The sequence below is a fragment of the Lemur catta genome, chromosome 8 (genome assembly GCF_020740605.2).
Source record: "Lemur catta isolate mLemCat1 chromosome 8, mLemCat1.pri, whole genome shotgun sequence".
Classification (NCBI taxonomy): domain Eukaryota; kingdom Metazoa; phylum Chordata; class Mammalia; order Primates; family Lemuridae; genus Lemur; species Lemur catta.
In genome coordinates, this window is record NC_059135.1 from 8,533,171 (window position 1) to 8,551,835 (window position 18,665).

At 43.0% G+C, this 18,665-nt stretch overlaps 1 protein-coding gene across 2 annotated transcripts in view; it reads left to right on the forward strand.

The window, feature by feature from the left end:
- The first annotated feature begins 3,511 nt into the window (after window positions 1-3,511).
- The window catches only part of SLC16A14 (solute carrier family 16 member 14), a 28,851-nt gene continuing 13,697 nt past the window's right edge, over window positions 3,512-18,665 (forward strand). The window contains exons 1-3 of one of the 2 annotated variants that reach the window (XM_045559470.1): window positions 3,512-3,954; window positions 10,422-10,694; window positions 16,833-16,976. In XM_045559470.1, coding sequence (XP_045415426.1) covers window positions 3,861-3,954; window positions 10,422-10,694; window positions 16,833-16,976 — 511 coding nt within the window. In that variant the 5' untranslated portion in view covers window positions 3,512-3,860. The remainder of the gene's footprint in view (window positions 3,955-10,421; window positions 10,695-16,832; window positions 16,977-18,665) is intronic. The other variant, XM_045559471.1, reaches the window with a different exon arrangement.

Sequence of the window (18,665 nt, forward strand, 5' to 3'; positions counted from 1 at the left end):
GAATAAAAGCCCATTTTTTCTATGATTTTCAAGGCCTTAGGATGACCTTGCCTCAGGGCCTTTGCACCTGCTACTCCCTCCACTAGAATGAGCTTCATCCTGACATTCTCGTGGCTCATTCCTGCACTTTCTGCAGATGTCACCTTCTTGTTGAAGCTTTCCCTCCCATCTAAAATTTCTTACCACCACAACCCTGCAAATTCCCTATCCTTGCTTTATTTCTTTCCTCCTTAGCACTTATTACTATTTAACCATATTTATATATATCTTACTTTGCTTTGCTTATTATTTCTCTTCCACTTGCTGGAATATAAACTTAATGAGGGAAAGTATTTTTGTTGGTCTTGTTCACTGCTGTATCCCATGCACTTTATAAAAGCACATAATAGACACTCAGCAAATATTTATTGAATGAAAGAATAAATGAATAGCTGAAAAGTAACTATTAGCACATGTGGTTCATGGATAAAGCATAAAAATGAGGTCTTGTTGAAATCTGAAAACACATTTATGGGGCACCTGGAAGCCATGACTGATGTCCTCCCAGTGTGGCAGTTGTCATGAGCCTCCAGGCTGCTGAAGGCTGCTATAAGACCTCCAACCTCCTTCTGTCACCCCAGGCCCTCCTACCCACCAAGTCTTGCTTAAGTCTAAAACCCCTGGAGGCTAGTTTGGTTGCAGCAAAGATTGAAGATGACTGCTAAGAACAGATGTAACCAGGATCCCCACCTGGTAAAAGCACCTGCACTTAAGGAAAGATACATTCAGTCACAGGGAGAATGCTGGGTGGGCACAGACTGATCCTACAAGGCAAGAGGTGGTGAGGGTTTTGGCACAGCACTGGGTGTCTGATCTTGGGTCAGACAAAGCGTTTCCTTCCTCCTTCATAAAGTTTCTCCTGAGTGTGTCATGTGCTTGAACACATTCAGGCACAATGTGTTCTGGATTCTAGTCTTTGGTCGCCCTGAATTAAGCTCAGAGGAGTGGGGAGGAGAGCTACCTTCCACACTGAGAGATGAACAGAGGATGTCCCTGGGTGACCATGCAAGTTTCAGGTCATCTTTATCTCGACTGGCTACAAAAATGGAGCAGTCAAGCTGACACTTTGGGGTAAACCCTTCAATGTTCTGTGCTGGCAACTTCCTCAAAAGTTGATTTTATCCACTCTGTTCTAATCCACACCATTAAACCACTAAAATTAAGGCACCAGATTGTCCAAATTCTCAGTTCCACCCCAACTCCAAAGTAGAGTTATACAATCCGTTGAGTGCATAATTAGAACTAAGAGGGAAGGGACTTTTAGAGGCAGCACTTGAATCATTTTACCTTCTTAAGGGGCAAGGTTGTTATCTAATACAACTCGATTAAATGTAAGATAGCTATTGTAAGATAATATGTAATTTGTCTAAAAATCAAGAGACAATGTCAGGTTCCTCTACTTCAGATGCATGAAAAGAGTTTAATGCTTGTCTTTATATGCTATTTGGTAGTGGATTTCGATTCATTTAACCCAGATATACAGAACCATGAATTACAGTTAGGTCCCTCTGCTTTGGGTCTGCTCTCAATCTACCTGTGTCAATGAGAGACCAGGCAGGTAAGAGCTATGGTACTCATGAAGACAAAAGGATTTATCAGAAAAGTGCTTCCTGGTCCAGAGCAGAAGCTTCTCAGAGAGCAGATTAAAGACTGCCTGGGGATGTGGAGGTGGTATGAGGACTGGATTGCCAAGTGGCACAAGGAAAATTCTGGAGTCATTTGATTGAGGTGAGGTTCCACAGACATGCTGAAACTCCTCAAATTGTACATATAAGTATGTACAGTTCATACTACATCAATCATACCTCAATAAATCTGTAAGGTTTCAGAGAAAAAAAACAGACTTAAAAATCATATAGACTGCTTTGCAAACAAGAAAGATCGTCTGTGCTTGGGGTACTTGCCAGGAACCCCAATCTTGACTTGCTGTCAAGAGCCTGGTTGAAATAAGTGATATCTGAGAAGGATGGCCAAGGGCCATTAACCATCCATTTGCTCATGTTCTCATCAGCAAAAGTAAGACACTTAGACCATCTAAGCCTAGCCTCTCATCAAAATGCCCTCACTTAGCCACAGTTTCTCACAATGTTCTCAATTATTTTTTAATCAAAAGCTCAGGCCAGGTGCGATGGCTCATGCCTGTAATCCCAGCACATTGGGAGGATGAGGCAGGAGGATTGTTTGAGGCCAGGAGTTCAAGCCCAGCCCAGGCAACAAAGAAAGACCCCCATTTCTACAAAAAATAAAAATTAAAAAATAGCCAGGCATGGTGGCATGTGTCTGTAGTCCCAGCTACCCAGGAGGCTGAGGCAGAAGGATTGTTTTAAGCCTAGGAGTTTGAGGTTGCAATGAGCTCTGATGACACCACTGCACTCTAGCCTAGGCAATAGAGCTAGACTCTATCTCAAAAAATAAGAGTTCATATAAGACATGGCAATGAAAAATACATGTGATTTTTTTTTTGCCCAAAAAAAAGAGAGAGAGAAAGAAAAAAAGAAAGAAAAGGAAGGGAAAGGAAGGAAGGAAAAAAGAGAGGAAGGAAGAAGAAACTCTGTGGTAGGCAGAATAATGGTCTCCCAAAGATGCCCACATCCTGATCCTTGGAACCTGTGAATATGTTACCTTACATGGCAAAAGGGGAATTAAGGTTGCTAATCCACTGATCTTAAAACAGGGAGATGATCTGCATTATCTAGCTAGGCCCAACATAATCCCAAGGATCTTTAAAAGTAGAAGAGGAGGTAGAATAGAGGAGACAGAAGGGATGTGAGTATGGAGGGAAGGCGCAGAATGATGCAACATTGCTAGCTTTGCAGACAGAGGAAGTGGCCACAAGCCAAGGAATGTAGGCAGCATCCAGAGGCTGGCGGCTCTTCCCGGGAGCTGCCTGAAGGAACAAAGGCTTCAAGGTGCCAACACCATGATTTCAGCCCAGTAGGACCCATTTCAAACTTCTGACCTCCAGAACTGCAAAATAATGAATTTGTGTTGTTTTCAGCCACTAAGTTTGTGAGAATTTATTACAATAGCAATAGAGAACTACTACAAAATCTTTCAAGTGAGGTAAAATAGCACTGGCTTCACTGATCCACACACTGACTTAACAAATAGGAAAACTTACCAAAGGCAAAGCATTGCGTTGGGTGCCCTGCTGGGAACAGGGTGAAACACAGGGAGATGAAATCTGTGCCTGGTGCCCACGACACTGCAGAAAAAGCAGACAGAGGCGGTAGCTAGAATGGGACAAATGAGAGATTTTCAGTCCCCTTTGGCCAAGAATACTGCAGGTCCTGCTCCCCTGTTCGCTCTACAAACTGCTATGTTTTGTGGCCCAGACTGGGGGGAGGGTCTGTTTCATCCCTTCTCTCCTGTTTCAGAGAAGTGGAAGATACTTCTGTCCTCACCTGCCTCCTGGATTAGGCTTCAGGCCCTTTCCCCCAGTTGTAAACGTGCAGAGCATTAGCGGAACCTCAGCCAAAGAGCTATAAACTTCAACCGGCCACAAGAGTGTGCATGTGAGGTGACTGCATTTTTTTTTTTTTCCTGCCAAACCAGAATTAGCCGGTATAGGAATGAACGAGCATGAGGATTTGAAATCGCGCCGATTGGAAGGAAGCCCTGGCTAGGGTCGGGCACCTCCGGACGCACCTCTTTTAAAGCCGCCCAGACCGGGGCGTCGAGCGTTGAGCTCCACGAAACGCTCACCTGGCCTGGCAGCGAGCGGCAGACGGGCCCGGGCGCCCCGCACGAGCGCGCGGAGCCGGCGGAGAGCCGAGGCGCGGGCATGCCCAGGATGACAGGCGACATCGCAACGCATCTCCATGCCCGGCTGCTCGGGGGGCTCGGAGCAGAGCAGCAAGCTCGGGGAGCCGGGCGGGGAGCCGAGTGAGGCCGCAGCCCGGCGGGCCGCGGGCGGTGAGTATCCCGAGGCCGCGCGGCGCCGCGGGCATCCCGGAGCCCGGGATTCGGGCGGCCGTGGCACCACGGGGACCCTCGCGAAGGGGCGACGCGAGCCTGGGGCAGGGGCGGGGAGGGCTGCCCGTCTGTGCCGGGGCGCGGGGGTCGTGCCCAGGCCGCCGCCAGGGGCCGGCGAGCTGCGGGCGGGTGCGCGGGGGAAGCCGCGGCCGCCCGCCAGGCTGGGCGGAGGGACGCGCGCCTCCCGCCCACCGCGGCCGGGGCCCCGCGCCCGCCTCGCTCCCCCGCCGCGCTCGAGGCCCCCGCTTGGGACTCGGACGGGACCGGGATGAAGCGGGAGGCGGACACCGGGGACTGCGGCGGGAGCCAGGCTGTGGCACTGCGAGCGGCCCGGCTTCCCCGCGGGGCTGCCCCGCGCTCCTCCGGGCGGGAGAGGGGGAGCTGGCCTGAGGCGAGGGGCCGGGGACGGCCATTTCGGGGCGAGACGCCGCAAGGCCCTCAACTCTGCTTACCCCAAAGCCGTTTTCTTTCTGAGGAAAAGTTGAGGCAGCCTCGTTAACAAGGATGACTGAGGGCTGCCGGGGGTTAGTGAGAGCTCTTGGGCCTTGTCCGACTCCTTTGCGTGTCGGGTGCGTGTGTCAGAGCGGGGAGTGAGTTCGGGGCGGCGGTGAAACAGGCTTCGGAATCCTGTGGCCGGGGTTCAGGCCGGGGGCCCGCACTCGCTAATTTGACCTCTCCAAGCTGCATGGCCCCATTCGACATGGGGCTCAGTTTCCTCACCTGTGAAATGGGGCCATTAACACCATTTGGGCAGGATCGTTGTGGAGAAGCCACCCAGCACAGCCCTTGACACAGAGCAGGCATTCGCGTGTCGAGGGCGCCCGAATCCAGTGGGAGCCCGGCCGCGACTCGCGTCCTGCCGCGCGGGCGCCGCACCAGCTCCGCTCCGCTCAGCCCTTCTGGCCTCTCGGCCTGAGAGGCGCGCCCTCTACCGGCCCAGAATGTCCTGTGCACAGCAGGGCTACAGGGCAGAGGCACCCGCGAGCCAAGTTAAAGGTGACCCCGCCACACACCTGCGCCCGAGGAGGAACCTGCTACCGCCTCGCTCCGTCCACCATTTGAGGACACTGACGTTAGCGTTAACCTGGCGTTTCCGCTTTGCTTTTCACGCAAAATGAGCTCACCCCATGCGACATAATGACAAAGCCAAATTAAAAATGAATGACTTGCTTGGAAAACTTCCTCCCATAACAGAGTTGTAGAAAATTAAATTTTGTACCAATGTCAGATACATTCCAGAAAAATCTATTATTTTCATTTCTGCCTACTACCGTGTAAATATGCAGCCGACCCCCTTCCATAGCCGCCATGTATTACCCCCGCCCCCAAACTTATGATTTCTTTTTCATGGTCTATGAACTCAACTTTTGGGGGGAATGGAAGGTTAACTGTTGTTCCCGTAATCTTACCATTTCCTTCTTTCGTCTTCTTTAGGGTGAGGCCCTAGTGTTACATGCCGAGCTTCCAACACAGGAGTGCCTACTATGAATTACATTTTCCATGTTGATCCTTAGCGGAAGCTCCACACTCACTGCCTCCATTTACCCCCGTGTGCCATGCACATGTCATCATGTCACTTGTGTGTCACATGTGGAAAAGGTCGGGGTGCTTGAAGGCCATGTGTTGGAGAAAGATATGGAGTCTGGGGAGCCAGATACCTTCCCGAGTTCTCCCTCTCCCCAGGTGCATAGCAGGATTACAACACTAAAATGATGCTTTTGTATCTATAATCCTATAAATGCTACAATGCTAAAAGCAAACTTGAATATGGGGGCATAAACATTTATTCCTGTAGTCTTTTATTTGTTTTAGTTAACTAGTTGGACAATAAGTTAACTGTGACTAGTCAAAATACTAATTACTGTTTGAGAAATTTAAGTGTGAAATGCAGATGACTCTATTGCCCAGTAGGTCTGTGGGGGCCGCCTGAGGATCTGAAAGGACTTCTTTTGCCCCGCCCCCACCCACTGCCAGTGCTCTGCATTTGACACTGTATTCTGCATGCACGGTTGTGCCTCTTGAATAATACTTGTCCATTAAATGCTATTCAGTGTCATTTATTTATGAACAAATGAACTGGAAATGTTGAGAGCAGTCTCATGGCAACTACATCTCTTAACCCATAAAATAAATAATTCAGTAAGAATATAAAGTTCTTAACATTGCTTTAGAAAAGTGCTTAATATTTCAACCCATGGGTTGAAAAACTGTAACTTTTTATTATTATTATTTCAAAGTCCTTCTTAGTTGAAAATGGACTTTAGAAAAATGTCAAGTTGTTGTTTTATCTTATTAAACATAGTGGGACATTGTCCCACGAATTGTAAAATGACATTATTACTCATGTGGGCCCTTCACACCCTGTGTCAAGCTGCCTGGTCCTCCTCTTTCTGGCTCCTTGGGATTCTGCATAAAACTTACAGAGACAGAGGGAAGACAACCACCAACCACCCCTTCTGAACCGTTTCTAGGCTCATCCCTTCTAGCCCCAGGCAGGTTCATGGGTTGGGAGGGGAGTGGATGGCAGACACACACACACACACACACACACACACACACACACACACACATCCTGGAGCCCAAGACCAGCTGGAAGATTACCCAAGAGAGGTGGTTCTTGAATTGTCTGTCTTGTTTTTTTCTCTTTTACAATCTAGCCACTAATTTACCAAATGATATTTAAAAGATAAAGGCAGGGACCTTTATTTTCATATAATAAAGTTAATATATGTTTATTTAGAAATGTTTTACTAGTAAGTAAAAAGGGGGAAATTCCTTGTAAGACTCTCATTCAAAGAATAATCTCCACCAACATTTTTCTTTGTTTTGTTCCAGTCTTTTTTTTTTTTGCTATGGATACATGTTTTGAGCAGCAACAACAAAGGGATTATCGTATATGTCAAAAATAAAGTTGTCCAAGGCTCTTTGAAGATCTGGAAAGAAGGTCATAAAGTGTAAACTTTATTTTTGATGGCGGACTTGCATTGCATAGCTATACCATGATTGATTGATTGAACAAGTACTCTGATGTTGAATATTAGAGATGTTTTCAGGGTTTTTTTTTCACTATTTCAAGGTTTCACTATTATAATTTAGTTGAATCTTGAAGGATGAGCAGATGAGGGCCAGGAAGCTAGAAGGAGTGAGAGATGGAAGGAGAGAAGGTTGTGCACAATAGCTGAAGAGACTCATACTAATGATAACTAGAAGGGCTGGGGAAATTGCATGGCAAGCTCAGCATTTTATCACTCCCAGCAAGCTGGGTAGTGGGGAGGTGGAGGGAGGCACAGGGGGAAAAGGACCCCCAGGCAGGAGCAGCAACGCACACAGGCAATGTAGCAGTTGAGAATTGGACAGCCATCTGAGGAGACAGAGTAATTTAAAAGGTAAAAATAATAATGAGAAGGAGGTGTGAGAGAATGGAAGAAGATGAGCCCCAGGGCAGATCCGCTGGCATCTCCTTGCTCCCCCTGCACCCATCTTTTCCAACAGACCCACCCAATAAACCCTTAGCCAGAACCAACGCTATGGTCCAGGAGTCAGAAAACTTTTCTTGTAAAGGGTCAGGGAGTGAGTATTTTATATTTCGTGAGCCAAATAGACTTTAAAAAGGTAAAAAAAACAATTCTTAGCTCAGGCGTGGACAGAAACGGGATGTAGGCACTCTGCGTTTGCCACAATCTGCTTCCCTCTCCTGCCTACCTGTCCACGTGAGAACGCCCCTGAAGCCCCACAACTGGAGGCTGCCCAGTGTCTTTGACACCCAGAAAGGTTCGTTTTTTACATCACCCTCTTCCATGGCAACAAAACAATTTTCAGTAATAATCATGTAATAAATAGTCAATAGTAATTATTATGTTCCTACTTATTCTTTCTTAAAATAATTTTTAAAAATAGACTTAACTTTTAAAGATACTATTCAAATTATGTAAAACATATTAACTAAAAATGTCACTTTCCAAAACAAAGTTTTTCACCTTGTAGTCTTGCATTCTGTTTCACTATTTTAAATTTTAAACAAAAATAAAATCTACTAGTGGGCACATAGAGGGACAGAAGAGAAGTGATTCAAGTCCTGGTTCTTTTTCTAGACAGTAATTTTGCTGGCACAATTCATCTCGAATATTCTGTTAAAGGCCGCAATGTGTAGCCTGGCAGGAGTTGCAGACACAGATTTCTCAGGTGAGCTCCAACAATTCTAAACTGTTAGGAGCTTACTTGTGAAACGAATGTGTTTAGCTGGGGCCACACCTGTGCCAGGGTCAACCATAAAACCAGGAGTTCTCTAAAATAGCTTCCACATAGAATACAATGGTTACAGAAAATAAAAACTGGCTAATTTGAAGGGTACATATATATCATTCAAATTCAACAAAATTGTTTAGAACTTAAACCAGCAAAGTATGTTTTTCAGAGAGGAGAATTTTTATCAGTGTCATTGTCTAGAATTGCTGGCAGGGAGTGATAATTTAAAAAGCAGACCAACTTTTAGTCGTTTGTTGTTTTTAAGTTTTCTGTGGACAATGTTCCATCTTATTGCAGGCTCTGGGGCTGAGTGCTCCCTGGCTCTGTCCTTGGTGCTCCACAGCCCATAGCCAGGCAGCGAGGCCCTGCAGGACCCCACTCGACCTTTGGAACTGCTCAGCAATCATTTCCACTTGTTGTAGGCAACAGTGTGTTCCATTATCCTAAACATTGAGGCTCCTACACAACTTCCACCCTCCTCATTCTGGGCCAGTGACCTAACTTCCTGCTTCACCAAAGAAATTAAATCATCAGATGTGGCTTTCCATCCCACCACTGACCATCTTAGCTCTATCCACCCTCCCCTTCTTCTAGACTCAGGGGATGGGTATTTCTTCAAGACCATCCCTGTCCCTCCTCCTCCAGGATTAGTCACCCTGCCTCTCTCTCTCTCTTCCCCCCACCCCCGACTCTTGCTCCTTATCCTCAGTCCTTATACACACTCTTAATTCTCATCCTAGAAAAAAAAGAAAGAAAGAAAGAAAGAAAGAAATCAAAAACTCTCCCTGACCTAGCATATTCTAGCTCCATCCAGCCTCCCTCCTCTCCTCCAAACATCTTAAGAGATGGACCTATGCAAACACCAGCCCCATTTTGTCTCTTCTTCATGTAAATTCAGCCCATGGCTGTTCATTACATGCAAGATAAACTCCCTGCTCCTTATTTCGCACAGGAGGCCCTGCATGATCTCCTGCCTACCTGGTAGCCTCACGTGGTAACTGGTACCATCACTGTACTATCCAAACTCCCTTAGTCCTATTTCCTATTTTCCAAGTAATTTTCTAGTAACTAATTAAATTTCCCAAGTAAATGCTGGGAATCGGGGTGGGTAGAAGGGATAAAAGTGTGTGTCTTGTATCATCAGACCATTATTACAAAGCCTATCTCCCATTGTAAAATAATGCATTGACTTTCTACTAATCAGTCTCTCCTGAGTTGGCTTATTGAGAGCCAATCCCCCTGAGGCTAATCCACTCTGGCCATCCTGAACAAATTGAACACTTGCACACACGAAAACTGAGAACCAGATCCTCTGCCAGGGTCCCACCAAGGTAAAACTGCCCTGAGGTAGTCTCCCTGAGGCCTGGCTTTCCCTTCTGACATCCTTCTTGACACCTGTCAGTATTCATCTCTGGGAGGGAGAAAGGGTTATGGGCATTGCAGTCAGGACTAGCTGGGTTCAAATCCTGGTTTCCCATCTGGCCACACTCCATACTGGCCATGAGACTTTGGGAAAGTCACCTCCCTTCTCTGAGTCTATTTCCAGGATTGTAATACCTACATATACGGTGGCTATGAAGATGAAACAGGTTCTATAAAAGCACTTGATCCTGTGAAAAAGTAAGGAGTGGGCCGGGTGCAGTGGCTCACGTCTGTAATCCTAGCGCTCTGGGAGGCTGAGGCGGGAGGATTGTTTGAGCTCAGGAGTTCGAGACCAGCCTGAGCAAGAGCGAGACCCCGTCTCTACTAAAAATAGAAAGAAATTATATGGACAACTAAAAATATATAGAGAAAAATTAGCTGGGCATGGTGGTGCATGCCTGTAGTCCCAGCTATTCGGGAGGCTGAGGCAGGAGGATCACTTAAACCCAGGAGTTTGAGGTTGCTGTGAGCTAGGCTGACACCATGGCACTCTAGCCCAGGCAGCAGAGTGAGACTCTGTCTCAAAATAAATAAATAAAAATAAAAATAAATAAATAAAGAAAGAAAGAAAGAAAAAGTAAGGAGTGTTCCTAAATCCACATAATGACAAAGATGAATCTGCAGGCTTGAGGTGATGTTGGAGCCACTTCGGTTATGACAGGGAGGTACAGCTATCCAAAGAAGATGAAGATATTTTTTGTTTTGATGTTCAGTGAAATTATTTGTTATATGTATTTCAGAAAAATCTTGGAAAATGTATACAAGTCATGAAGATATTGGGTATGATTTTGAAGATGACCCCAAAGATAAGAAGACGCTTAAGCCCCACCCAGACATTGACCGAGGCTGGGCTTGGATGATGGTCCTTTCATCTTTCTTTGTGCACATCCTCATCATGGGCTCCCAAATGGCCCTGGGAGTCCTCAATGTGGAGTGGCTTGAAGAATTCCACCAGAGCCGCGGCCTGACGGCGTGGGTCAGCTCACTCAGCATGGGCATCACCTTGATAGTGGGTATGTTCGTCTGTGACCTGTTGTAAAACTGAATAATTATAAAATGACATTTCCCCGCTGTAAGTAATGCTTTATATTGTCAAAACATTAGATATTAGATGTTAGTGATTACCATTTTTTAATTGTGGTAAAATATATATAATTAAATTTACCGTTTTAGCCATTTTTACATATACAGTTCAGTGCCATTGAGTACATTCGTATCATTGTGCAACCATCACCACCATCCATCTCCAGAACTTTTTTCATCTTCCCAAACTGAAACCCTGGGCTGGGCGTGGTGGTTCATGCCTGTAATCCTAGCAGTTTGGGAGACCGAGGCAGGAGGGTCACCTGAGGCCAGGAGTTCAAGACTAGCCTGAGCAACATAGTGAGATCTCGTCTCTACAAAAAATAGAAAAATTGGCCAGTCATGGTGGCGCATGCCTGTAGTCCCAGCTACTTGGGAGGCTGAGGCAGGAGGATTGCTTGAGCCCAGGAGTTTGAGGTTGCAGTGAGCTATGATGACACCACTGCACTCCAGCCTGGGTGACAGAGTGAGACCCAGTCTCAAACAAACAAAAACTCTGTACTCATTAAGCATCAACTCCCCAGTTCCACCTCCCCCAGCCCCTGGCCACTACCATTATATTTTCTCTTTCTATGAATGTGACTCTTCTAGGTACCTCTGGAATCATATAATATTTGCTCTTTTGCGTGATATGTCTATTTGGATGGTGTAAAATTTGGAGTATTTTAAAAATTGATCATTTAAAAAATTTTCTTTGCCCCGAACTCTGTTTTCTTTACTGTTATAATTCATTATCTATCACTATAAAACTCTTCTTATTTAACATTTATGAATGTTTTTAAAAGATAAAAGTTTTAAAGAAAATACTATAAAAGTGAAGTAATAATCTTATTTCATGAATTCTAATGTTTTTAATTTGAAATATTATTGATCATCTGTTACTGAAAAATCTACTAAACTCTTTTTTTAGAAAGGTTACTGATATAGAAAACAGGAAGAAATAATAATATATTCTTGTTTTTTCTAGTTAAGCCTAACCATACAGCAATCTATGAAACCAATTCTTACATAGTTGGAGATACCAAACCTGGAAGTTATTATAAATATAATGTTATTATGGCTAATGTATTTCAGTTTGGGAAATAAATAACTCTTACTGTCAACTAATATTTAATAAGCACCTATTATATACTAGGTGCTTCCTTACTTATTTCATTTAATTTTATTTAATTTTCTTAACAGTCCTCTGAGGTCATTACCAGTATACCCTAATGTTTTTTCAGTTTTCTTCACTTGAAAAGAAAAGCCATATGTTTATATCTAATTTATTTTTAATTTAAAATATTTATGACATATTTTATGCTGGAAACATAAATGGCCTCTGATCTTTTTCTGGTTTTGTGAGAGTGTGTGTATGACGGGCATGAGTGTGAAGGGAATCGTGCCTTTGCAGGGATTTCCGCCATTAGTAATTATATGCTTGACTCCAATTCTTGTTGATCTTGGCTGGCATTTAGTCAGTGTTATTTTTGATAATACAAGCAACGTTAATAACAGTGGCAGTGCTACTGATAGGAAACAAGGACAAGGTGTTATTTCTCAAGAAGTGTGGTGTGTCTGTGTGCATGTATGTGTATGTGTGTGTGCTTGTGCTTGTTGATAAAAGGGAATTAATACTGATAGTTTTACAATTAAATAAAGGCAGCATTATGTGTATCAGATAATAGTTGATAAATCATTTTTGTCTATAACAGTATTGAACTCACTTCTTCAACTCTGCATTGGTCTTGTTAAAACTAGGACTGTTTGTCATATGAAAAGTGTAGGTAGGTTTGTTTTAGTGTAGGCAGTGTTTCATGTTGGCTGTGATTCTACCTTCTCAATAAATTAGTAAAAGAAAACTGTGCTTTTAGAACACTTAAAACCCAACCTTCTTACCTTTTTAAAAATATTTTTTAAGGGATAGAATAAGACACATATAGATTCCATCAAGGAAGTGTGTGCGTGCAACAACAAAGACTCAGAAAAAGGCCAGGGTATGAAATGTCGCAATATTTTCTGAACCATCCAATAAGGTTGTCTTAGGTATTGTGTTTCACAAGTTCTATGGAAATAAGCAGCAGAAACCAGTCCTGAAATTACTGGATATGGTTTCAAAGGTGATTCTCAAAATAAGAACACCTAACTCATAGATGGTGAAATGTGACGGACGTCTTTCATTTAATTGAGCGATAATTGTGTGTTGGGAATTCTGTCTGAGAGTCCCTGAATTCCAGACGGCGGAATTTCAGATTGTAGACTAGTCTTTTTAAAGGGAAAGCCGCCTGCCAGATAAACATTTTTTGCCCTTGGTCTCAGAAATCATAACACAGCAGACCTCGTAGCTGTGTAAATGAAAGGTCTTTTATTCCGTCTATTGTGACCTTAAATTACTGTTCATTATCCTAAGCTTCCTGGTACAGGGTGGCTGCAGAGTGGTTGAGCAACATGAGGGAACTTTTCCAAGCCAGAATCCAGCATCCAGCAGTAGCAGCTCTCCTTTATGTATCACTTGCTACATGCCAAGTGTATGTTATACACATTATCTCATTTGATCCTGCAACAACACTGGAGGCAAGACCGTCATCTGCATCTTACAGAGAAAGAGCACGCAACACTCAGAGGCATTAAGTAACTTACCGAAGGTTAAACAGTCAGTTTAAGTGCAGGATAGGCTTCAATCCTGGTCCATTGTTCTCCAAAATTGTCTATGCTATGACACTCTGCCTGCCACTACATCAAATGAGAACTGAAAATATATCTGAAGTGAATAATATAAATCATTTTTATTTTCTAATCATTGTAAGCACATGTGGGCCTACCCCTTTTAAATAAAAAAAAAAATCCACGAATTATGTTACAGTAGTTGCAAGCCATCTTCCTCTTGGGCAGTGATTTGCAATGGGAAATTCAATAAATTTGCACTGCTTCATTCTTTACTAGCATGGATTTGCCAGTGTCCTGCAGGAGGTCCCAACTTTTTTTTTTTTTTTCCAGAGACAGGGTCTTACTCTGTCACCCAGGCTGGAGTGCAGTGGCGTCATCCTAGGTCACTGCAACCTTGAACTCCTGGGCTCCAGCAATCCTCCTGCCTTAGCCTCCCAAGTAGCTGGGAGTACAGGTGCACACCACCATGCCTGGCTAATTTTTAAATTTTTGTAGAGATGGGGTCTTGTTATGTTGCCCCAGCTGGTCTTGAACTCCTGGCCTCAAGTGATCCTCCCACCTCAGTCTCCCAAATGCTGGGATTACAGGCGAGAGCCATTGTGCCCAGACCCAACTTTTAATAAAATCAATCACCTCCTTCATATCTACAGCAGCCTTTGTGATGATAGCTCTCTGAATAATTAATTCTTGGAGGACACTGTATCGTTAGTTGAATCCATGGGCTGCAAAAGGTAATTGACCTGCAAAGTAGATGTAAAGCAGTGGTCATCAGTCCTGGCTGCACGTCCCATCTGCTTGGGGAGCTTTAAAAAACCCTGATGCTCAGGCTGCACCTGAAACATTAAATCAGAATCTCCTGGGATGGACCCCAAGCATCAGGTCTTTTTTTTCAAAGCTCCTAAGTGACTCCAGTGTCCAGCCAAGGCAGAGAGCCATTGATTTAAAGGCTCCTAACTCTTTGCTGCAGTGAGGGGTTACACTCAGAGAGCTACTTCCATCCCTGAGCGCTGCCAAGGCTCATCCCACATTGCTCCTGCCTTCACCTGAGCTTTTTCCACCCCGTCCACTGCTGGGATAGGCCAAACATGGTGACTTCCTGAGAGCGTTCCTGGCAGCTATGTGATAATTTAATATGTGGGAAATGGTCCAAGATTCAGAGTCCTTCTGAAGAGGAAAAAGTCTGATAATGCATATACTCTCATTCCCCAACATTGAATTACTCTACAAAAACGTGAGTCATGGCCAAAGAACTGTATCTCAGTTGTATGGTATCATTCCCCTCTCCTTAGATTATGTGGAGAAGTTCTTTTATTTTGTTGAAATGGCAATTCGATTTTGGAGATGCCAGAGGACCATCACTAAACAATGGGTAGAAAATGAAACTGAGAGTCAGAAAGCTTCAGTTGGAATTTTTTTTTTTTAATGTGCCTATTTTGTAACTGTGGAGGAGTCACAGCATTTGTGGGTCTGGTTTTGCCCATCTGCAAATCAGAAATGTCTGAAGCTCCAGCATGCAAGAGTTGATTAACTAAAAAGCCAGACACTGTTACCGACTTAATGTTTTTATCAGTAAAGCAGTTAATACTTTCTTTTTGATTCATAAAATTCCTCCAGACATAAATATTTGCACTAATTTGGGAATTATCTCCTTTTGTTTTCCTCAAATGCCATCTTAATGCAATTTTCAGAGACATACAGTATCTCAGAAAAACTTGCTTCTGGGCCCTTTCCGTAATGTGGAAAATATGATTGTGCTACTGACCTATGATCTGTTGACCTTTCAAAGGGGTATCAACAGCAAACTGACAAGTCATGCATTTTTCTGTCTTTTACCCACTCATCCATGTTTGGCATGATCAAGTGACAGTGAGTTTAGAAAAATAAAAATACATGTAAAGAAATCAAAGAATATCTTTAACTTATGGTATCTGAATTTCAGTTACCCCCAATAATTCCCTCAGATGTTTATATCAATGTGCTTATTTTATATATTATTTCTCTAATGTGCATATTTTATAATATATAACATATAAAAATAGACTTAACATATTAAATCTATTCTAAGAGGTTTATCTACTGGATTACTTCCTGTAATGTAACAGAGTTAATTACATTAATAAGTCTTTACCTTCATAATTTTTAGGATTAGGCACTCTCAAAACCACTAGACAAAATAAACTCGTTAGCAGACTATGTACCCAAATATGCACTTAAATACAGTTAGAAATTTAAAGGAAAATTTTATTTCACTTTGGACTAACAAGGGGTAGCTCTTGAGAGTTCAACAAATTTTTAACTTGAAATAGTCCCACCTGCATTATAGGGTTTCATAACTATGTAAAGTAATAATGATCAAAAATAGGATGTTTAAAATGTACCATCCTACTGAATATTGAGTACTATCTCCCATTGTATTGCTAAGATCTGGATTACTATTTGATCACAAGACAAGCATTCAGCTTCAGTGACATCAGAAATTACCACAAAATCAGGAAGAAAACAAAGAGGGTTGACAATTAGAGACTAGCATGTCAAAGCAAAGGACGCGATCAGAATGTTTATCGTGTAATACTTACTGCAGTGAGGACTGTCCCATCTTGCACGAGGGAGCGTACTCCTGGATCTCCACACAGTGTTGCAAGTGCACGGCCTGACGGGTCCAGACAGGGAGTGTGCAAGTCAGCAGGGGCTGGAGGATGAATGAAGCGGTGATGAGACTTTCATCAGGGTGTCCTCGTGAAAACAGGCAATACGTTCACTGCTTCAAGCACAGGAGTTCTTGCACTCCCTTTAGGTCTGGAGTCAAAGACCTACGTGTAAAGAGGCCGCACAGATAATGTGAAGGAGGCCAGGTGTGAGACCAGAGGGAAGGGTAGAGACCGTGGCAAACTCCAAAGGTATGACCCACCCCAGCGGGGTCTGCCACTGCACAGCTCCAGCTGATTTGGGCCCTGCGGGAAGATAGTCTGTGTTGTCACTGGTCTTTTGGTGAATTCTCTTAATCTTTAAACATTGGCAATAGATTCCAAACATTTTTAAAAATTTGTTTGGGATCCACAGAATGCACCGCAGAGTGGATGTAGCCCCTAGACCACTAGTTTAGGGCCTCTGTTATAGACAAAAGAAGGAATGTTTTTATTTTATTTTTTTTTATTTCAGCTCTTCATGGGGGTACAAAATTATTTATTTCGGATCTGCCTTCCTTGCAAACCTAGAACTTTGTGCTCTCTGATGAAATTATTTAAAGCCATCTTTGTATGGGAACAGTTTTTTGTCATGTAAAGCAATGTGGGGTTTTTGTTTGTTTGTTTTATTTAACAGCTCTAATAACATTTTATTCTTTGTCTTCACATGAAGATTGACTAAGAAAGAATGAAAATCAAGCGCCATTAGTCAATTCCTTTTCCAATGCTCTGTGACAGGACCTTTCATCGGCTTGTTCATTAACACCTGTGGGTGCCGCCGGACGGCGATCGTGGGAGGGCTGGTCAACTCCCTGGGCTGGGTGTTGAGTGCCTATGCTGCAAACGTGCATTATCTCTTTATTACCTTCGGAGTGGCAGCTGGTAAGCATGTGGATTTTTTTTTAAACTTGATTTTTAATGTTTTATTGGACATTTTGGCAATACTTTAACTGTGGAGAAAAGACATGCACTAAAATAGTTTGATTTGTTTCCTCCGTTCCACCCCAACCCCACCCTACCCTCCAGGAAATACTTTTTAATAAAAGATAGAAAATACACCTTAAGTGAGGAAAACCAACCTAACAACAGTTCCTGGCCTGCCTAATTAAATCAAATTAATTTCCCTTTCTCCTATGAGAAAAAGGAAAAGGAGAATAGTAATACAGACCAAGGTGAATAGACCAATTGATAACATTCTCTCTTTAATAATGGCAGAATCAAGTGCAAATCACAGAATAATCATTTATTCCTTCAGCTCTGTTCAAATTAATGAAATAGCACGAAACCCACATACATGTAGACTCTCTACAAAGCAAATCTAGAGCACAGTTAGGGTGTCATTCCCCAGTGAAGAGGTTAAAGTTGGCTGGCAGGCAATACAGTTGGCATATTTGTTCTGCAAAATATATTCCCAGGCATAATTTCCTTTGTCAACAGGTAATGGGATTCACACGGACAAGTAGGTTACTTACTTGTATAATTGTATTTTAATGAATCTAATCCAGCTCAATTTTCCTTTTGTGTTCAGAGCTACAGTCCTAATGAATGCGTTAGCATAAGAATTAAAAGTTAGTTTGGAATTCTGGTGTTTTTTTTTTTTTAAACCACTTATTATCTGTGTGACTTTGGGCAAGTTATTTAAACTACTTATGCCTTGGTTTTCTTATCTACAAAATGGGGATAATGAAAAGAGCCTGGTGCAGGGCTGGGGGTGGGAGGAATTGGGGAGGCAGGACATCTTGCCCTCCAAATTCCCTGAGGAACCCCCCCAAAATAAATAAATAAATAAAATTTTTTTTAAAAAGAAAAGTGCCTGGCTTACATGGTTGCTGAAATGATTAAATGAGATATTTGTATAAAGCACTTAGCACAATGCTTGGCACATAATAAAGTGCTCAGTAAATGTTAGCTAATACATAAATATATAACAATATATTTACTCAATATATTAATATATAAATATGATATTTTATTGTATTATAAGCTTAAGTATATGCCTTATGATAGCAGGAAAATGTGAATGCAAATACCTACTGTTGGCCAGGCACAATGGCTCACACCTGTAATCCCAGCACTTTGGAAGGCCAAGGTGGGAGGATTGTTTGAGGCCAGGAGTTTGAGACCAACCTGGGCAACATAGCAAGATGCCATCTCTACATAAAATACAAAATATTAGCCAGATGTGGTGGTACATGCCTGTAGTCCCAGCTACTTGGGAGGCTGAGGCAGGAGGATCGCTTGAGCCCAGGAGTTCAAGGTTGCGTGAACTATAATCATGCCACTGTACTCCAGCCTGGGTGACAGAGTGAGACCTTGTCTCTAGAAAAAAACAAACACCTACTGTCCCTATAAATCTATAAGCCAGTTCTCCATAATGTACATATCATAATGTACATCTGCATACATGTACACATTACCATATGTATGGTAATGTATACACCATAATGTACATCTATACACATGTACACGTACACTTCTGTATCCTTTCAAGCATAGTTTGAAAACCATTGATCTGAAGGACTTGATGACAACTCTTTTTTTCCATTATTATACATAATACATTTTTTAAAA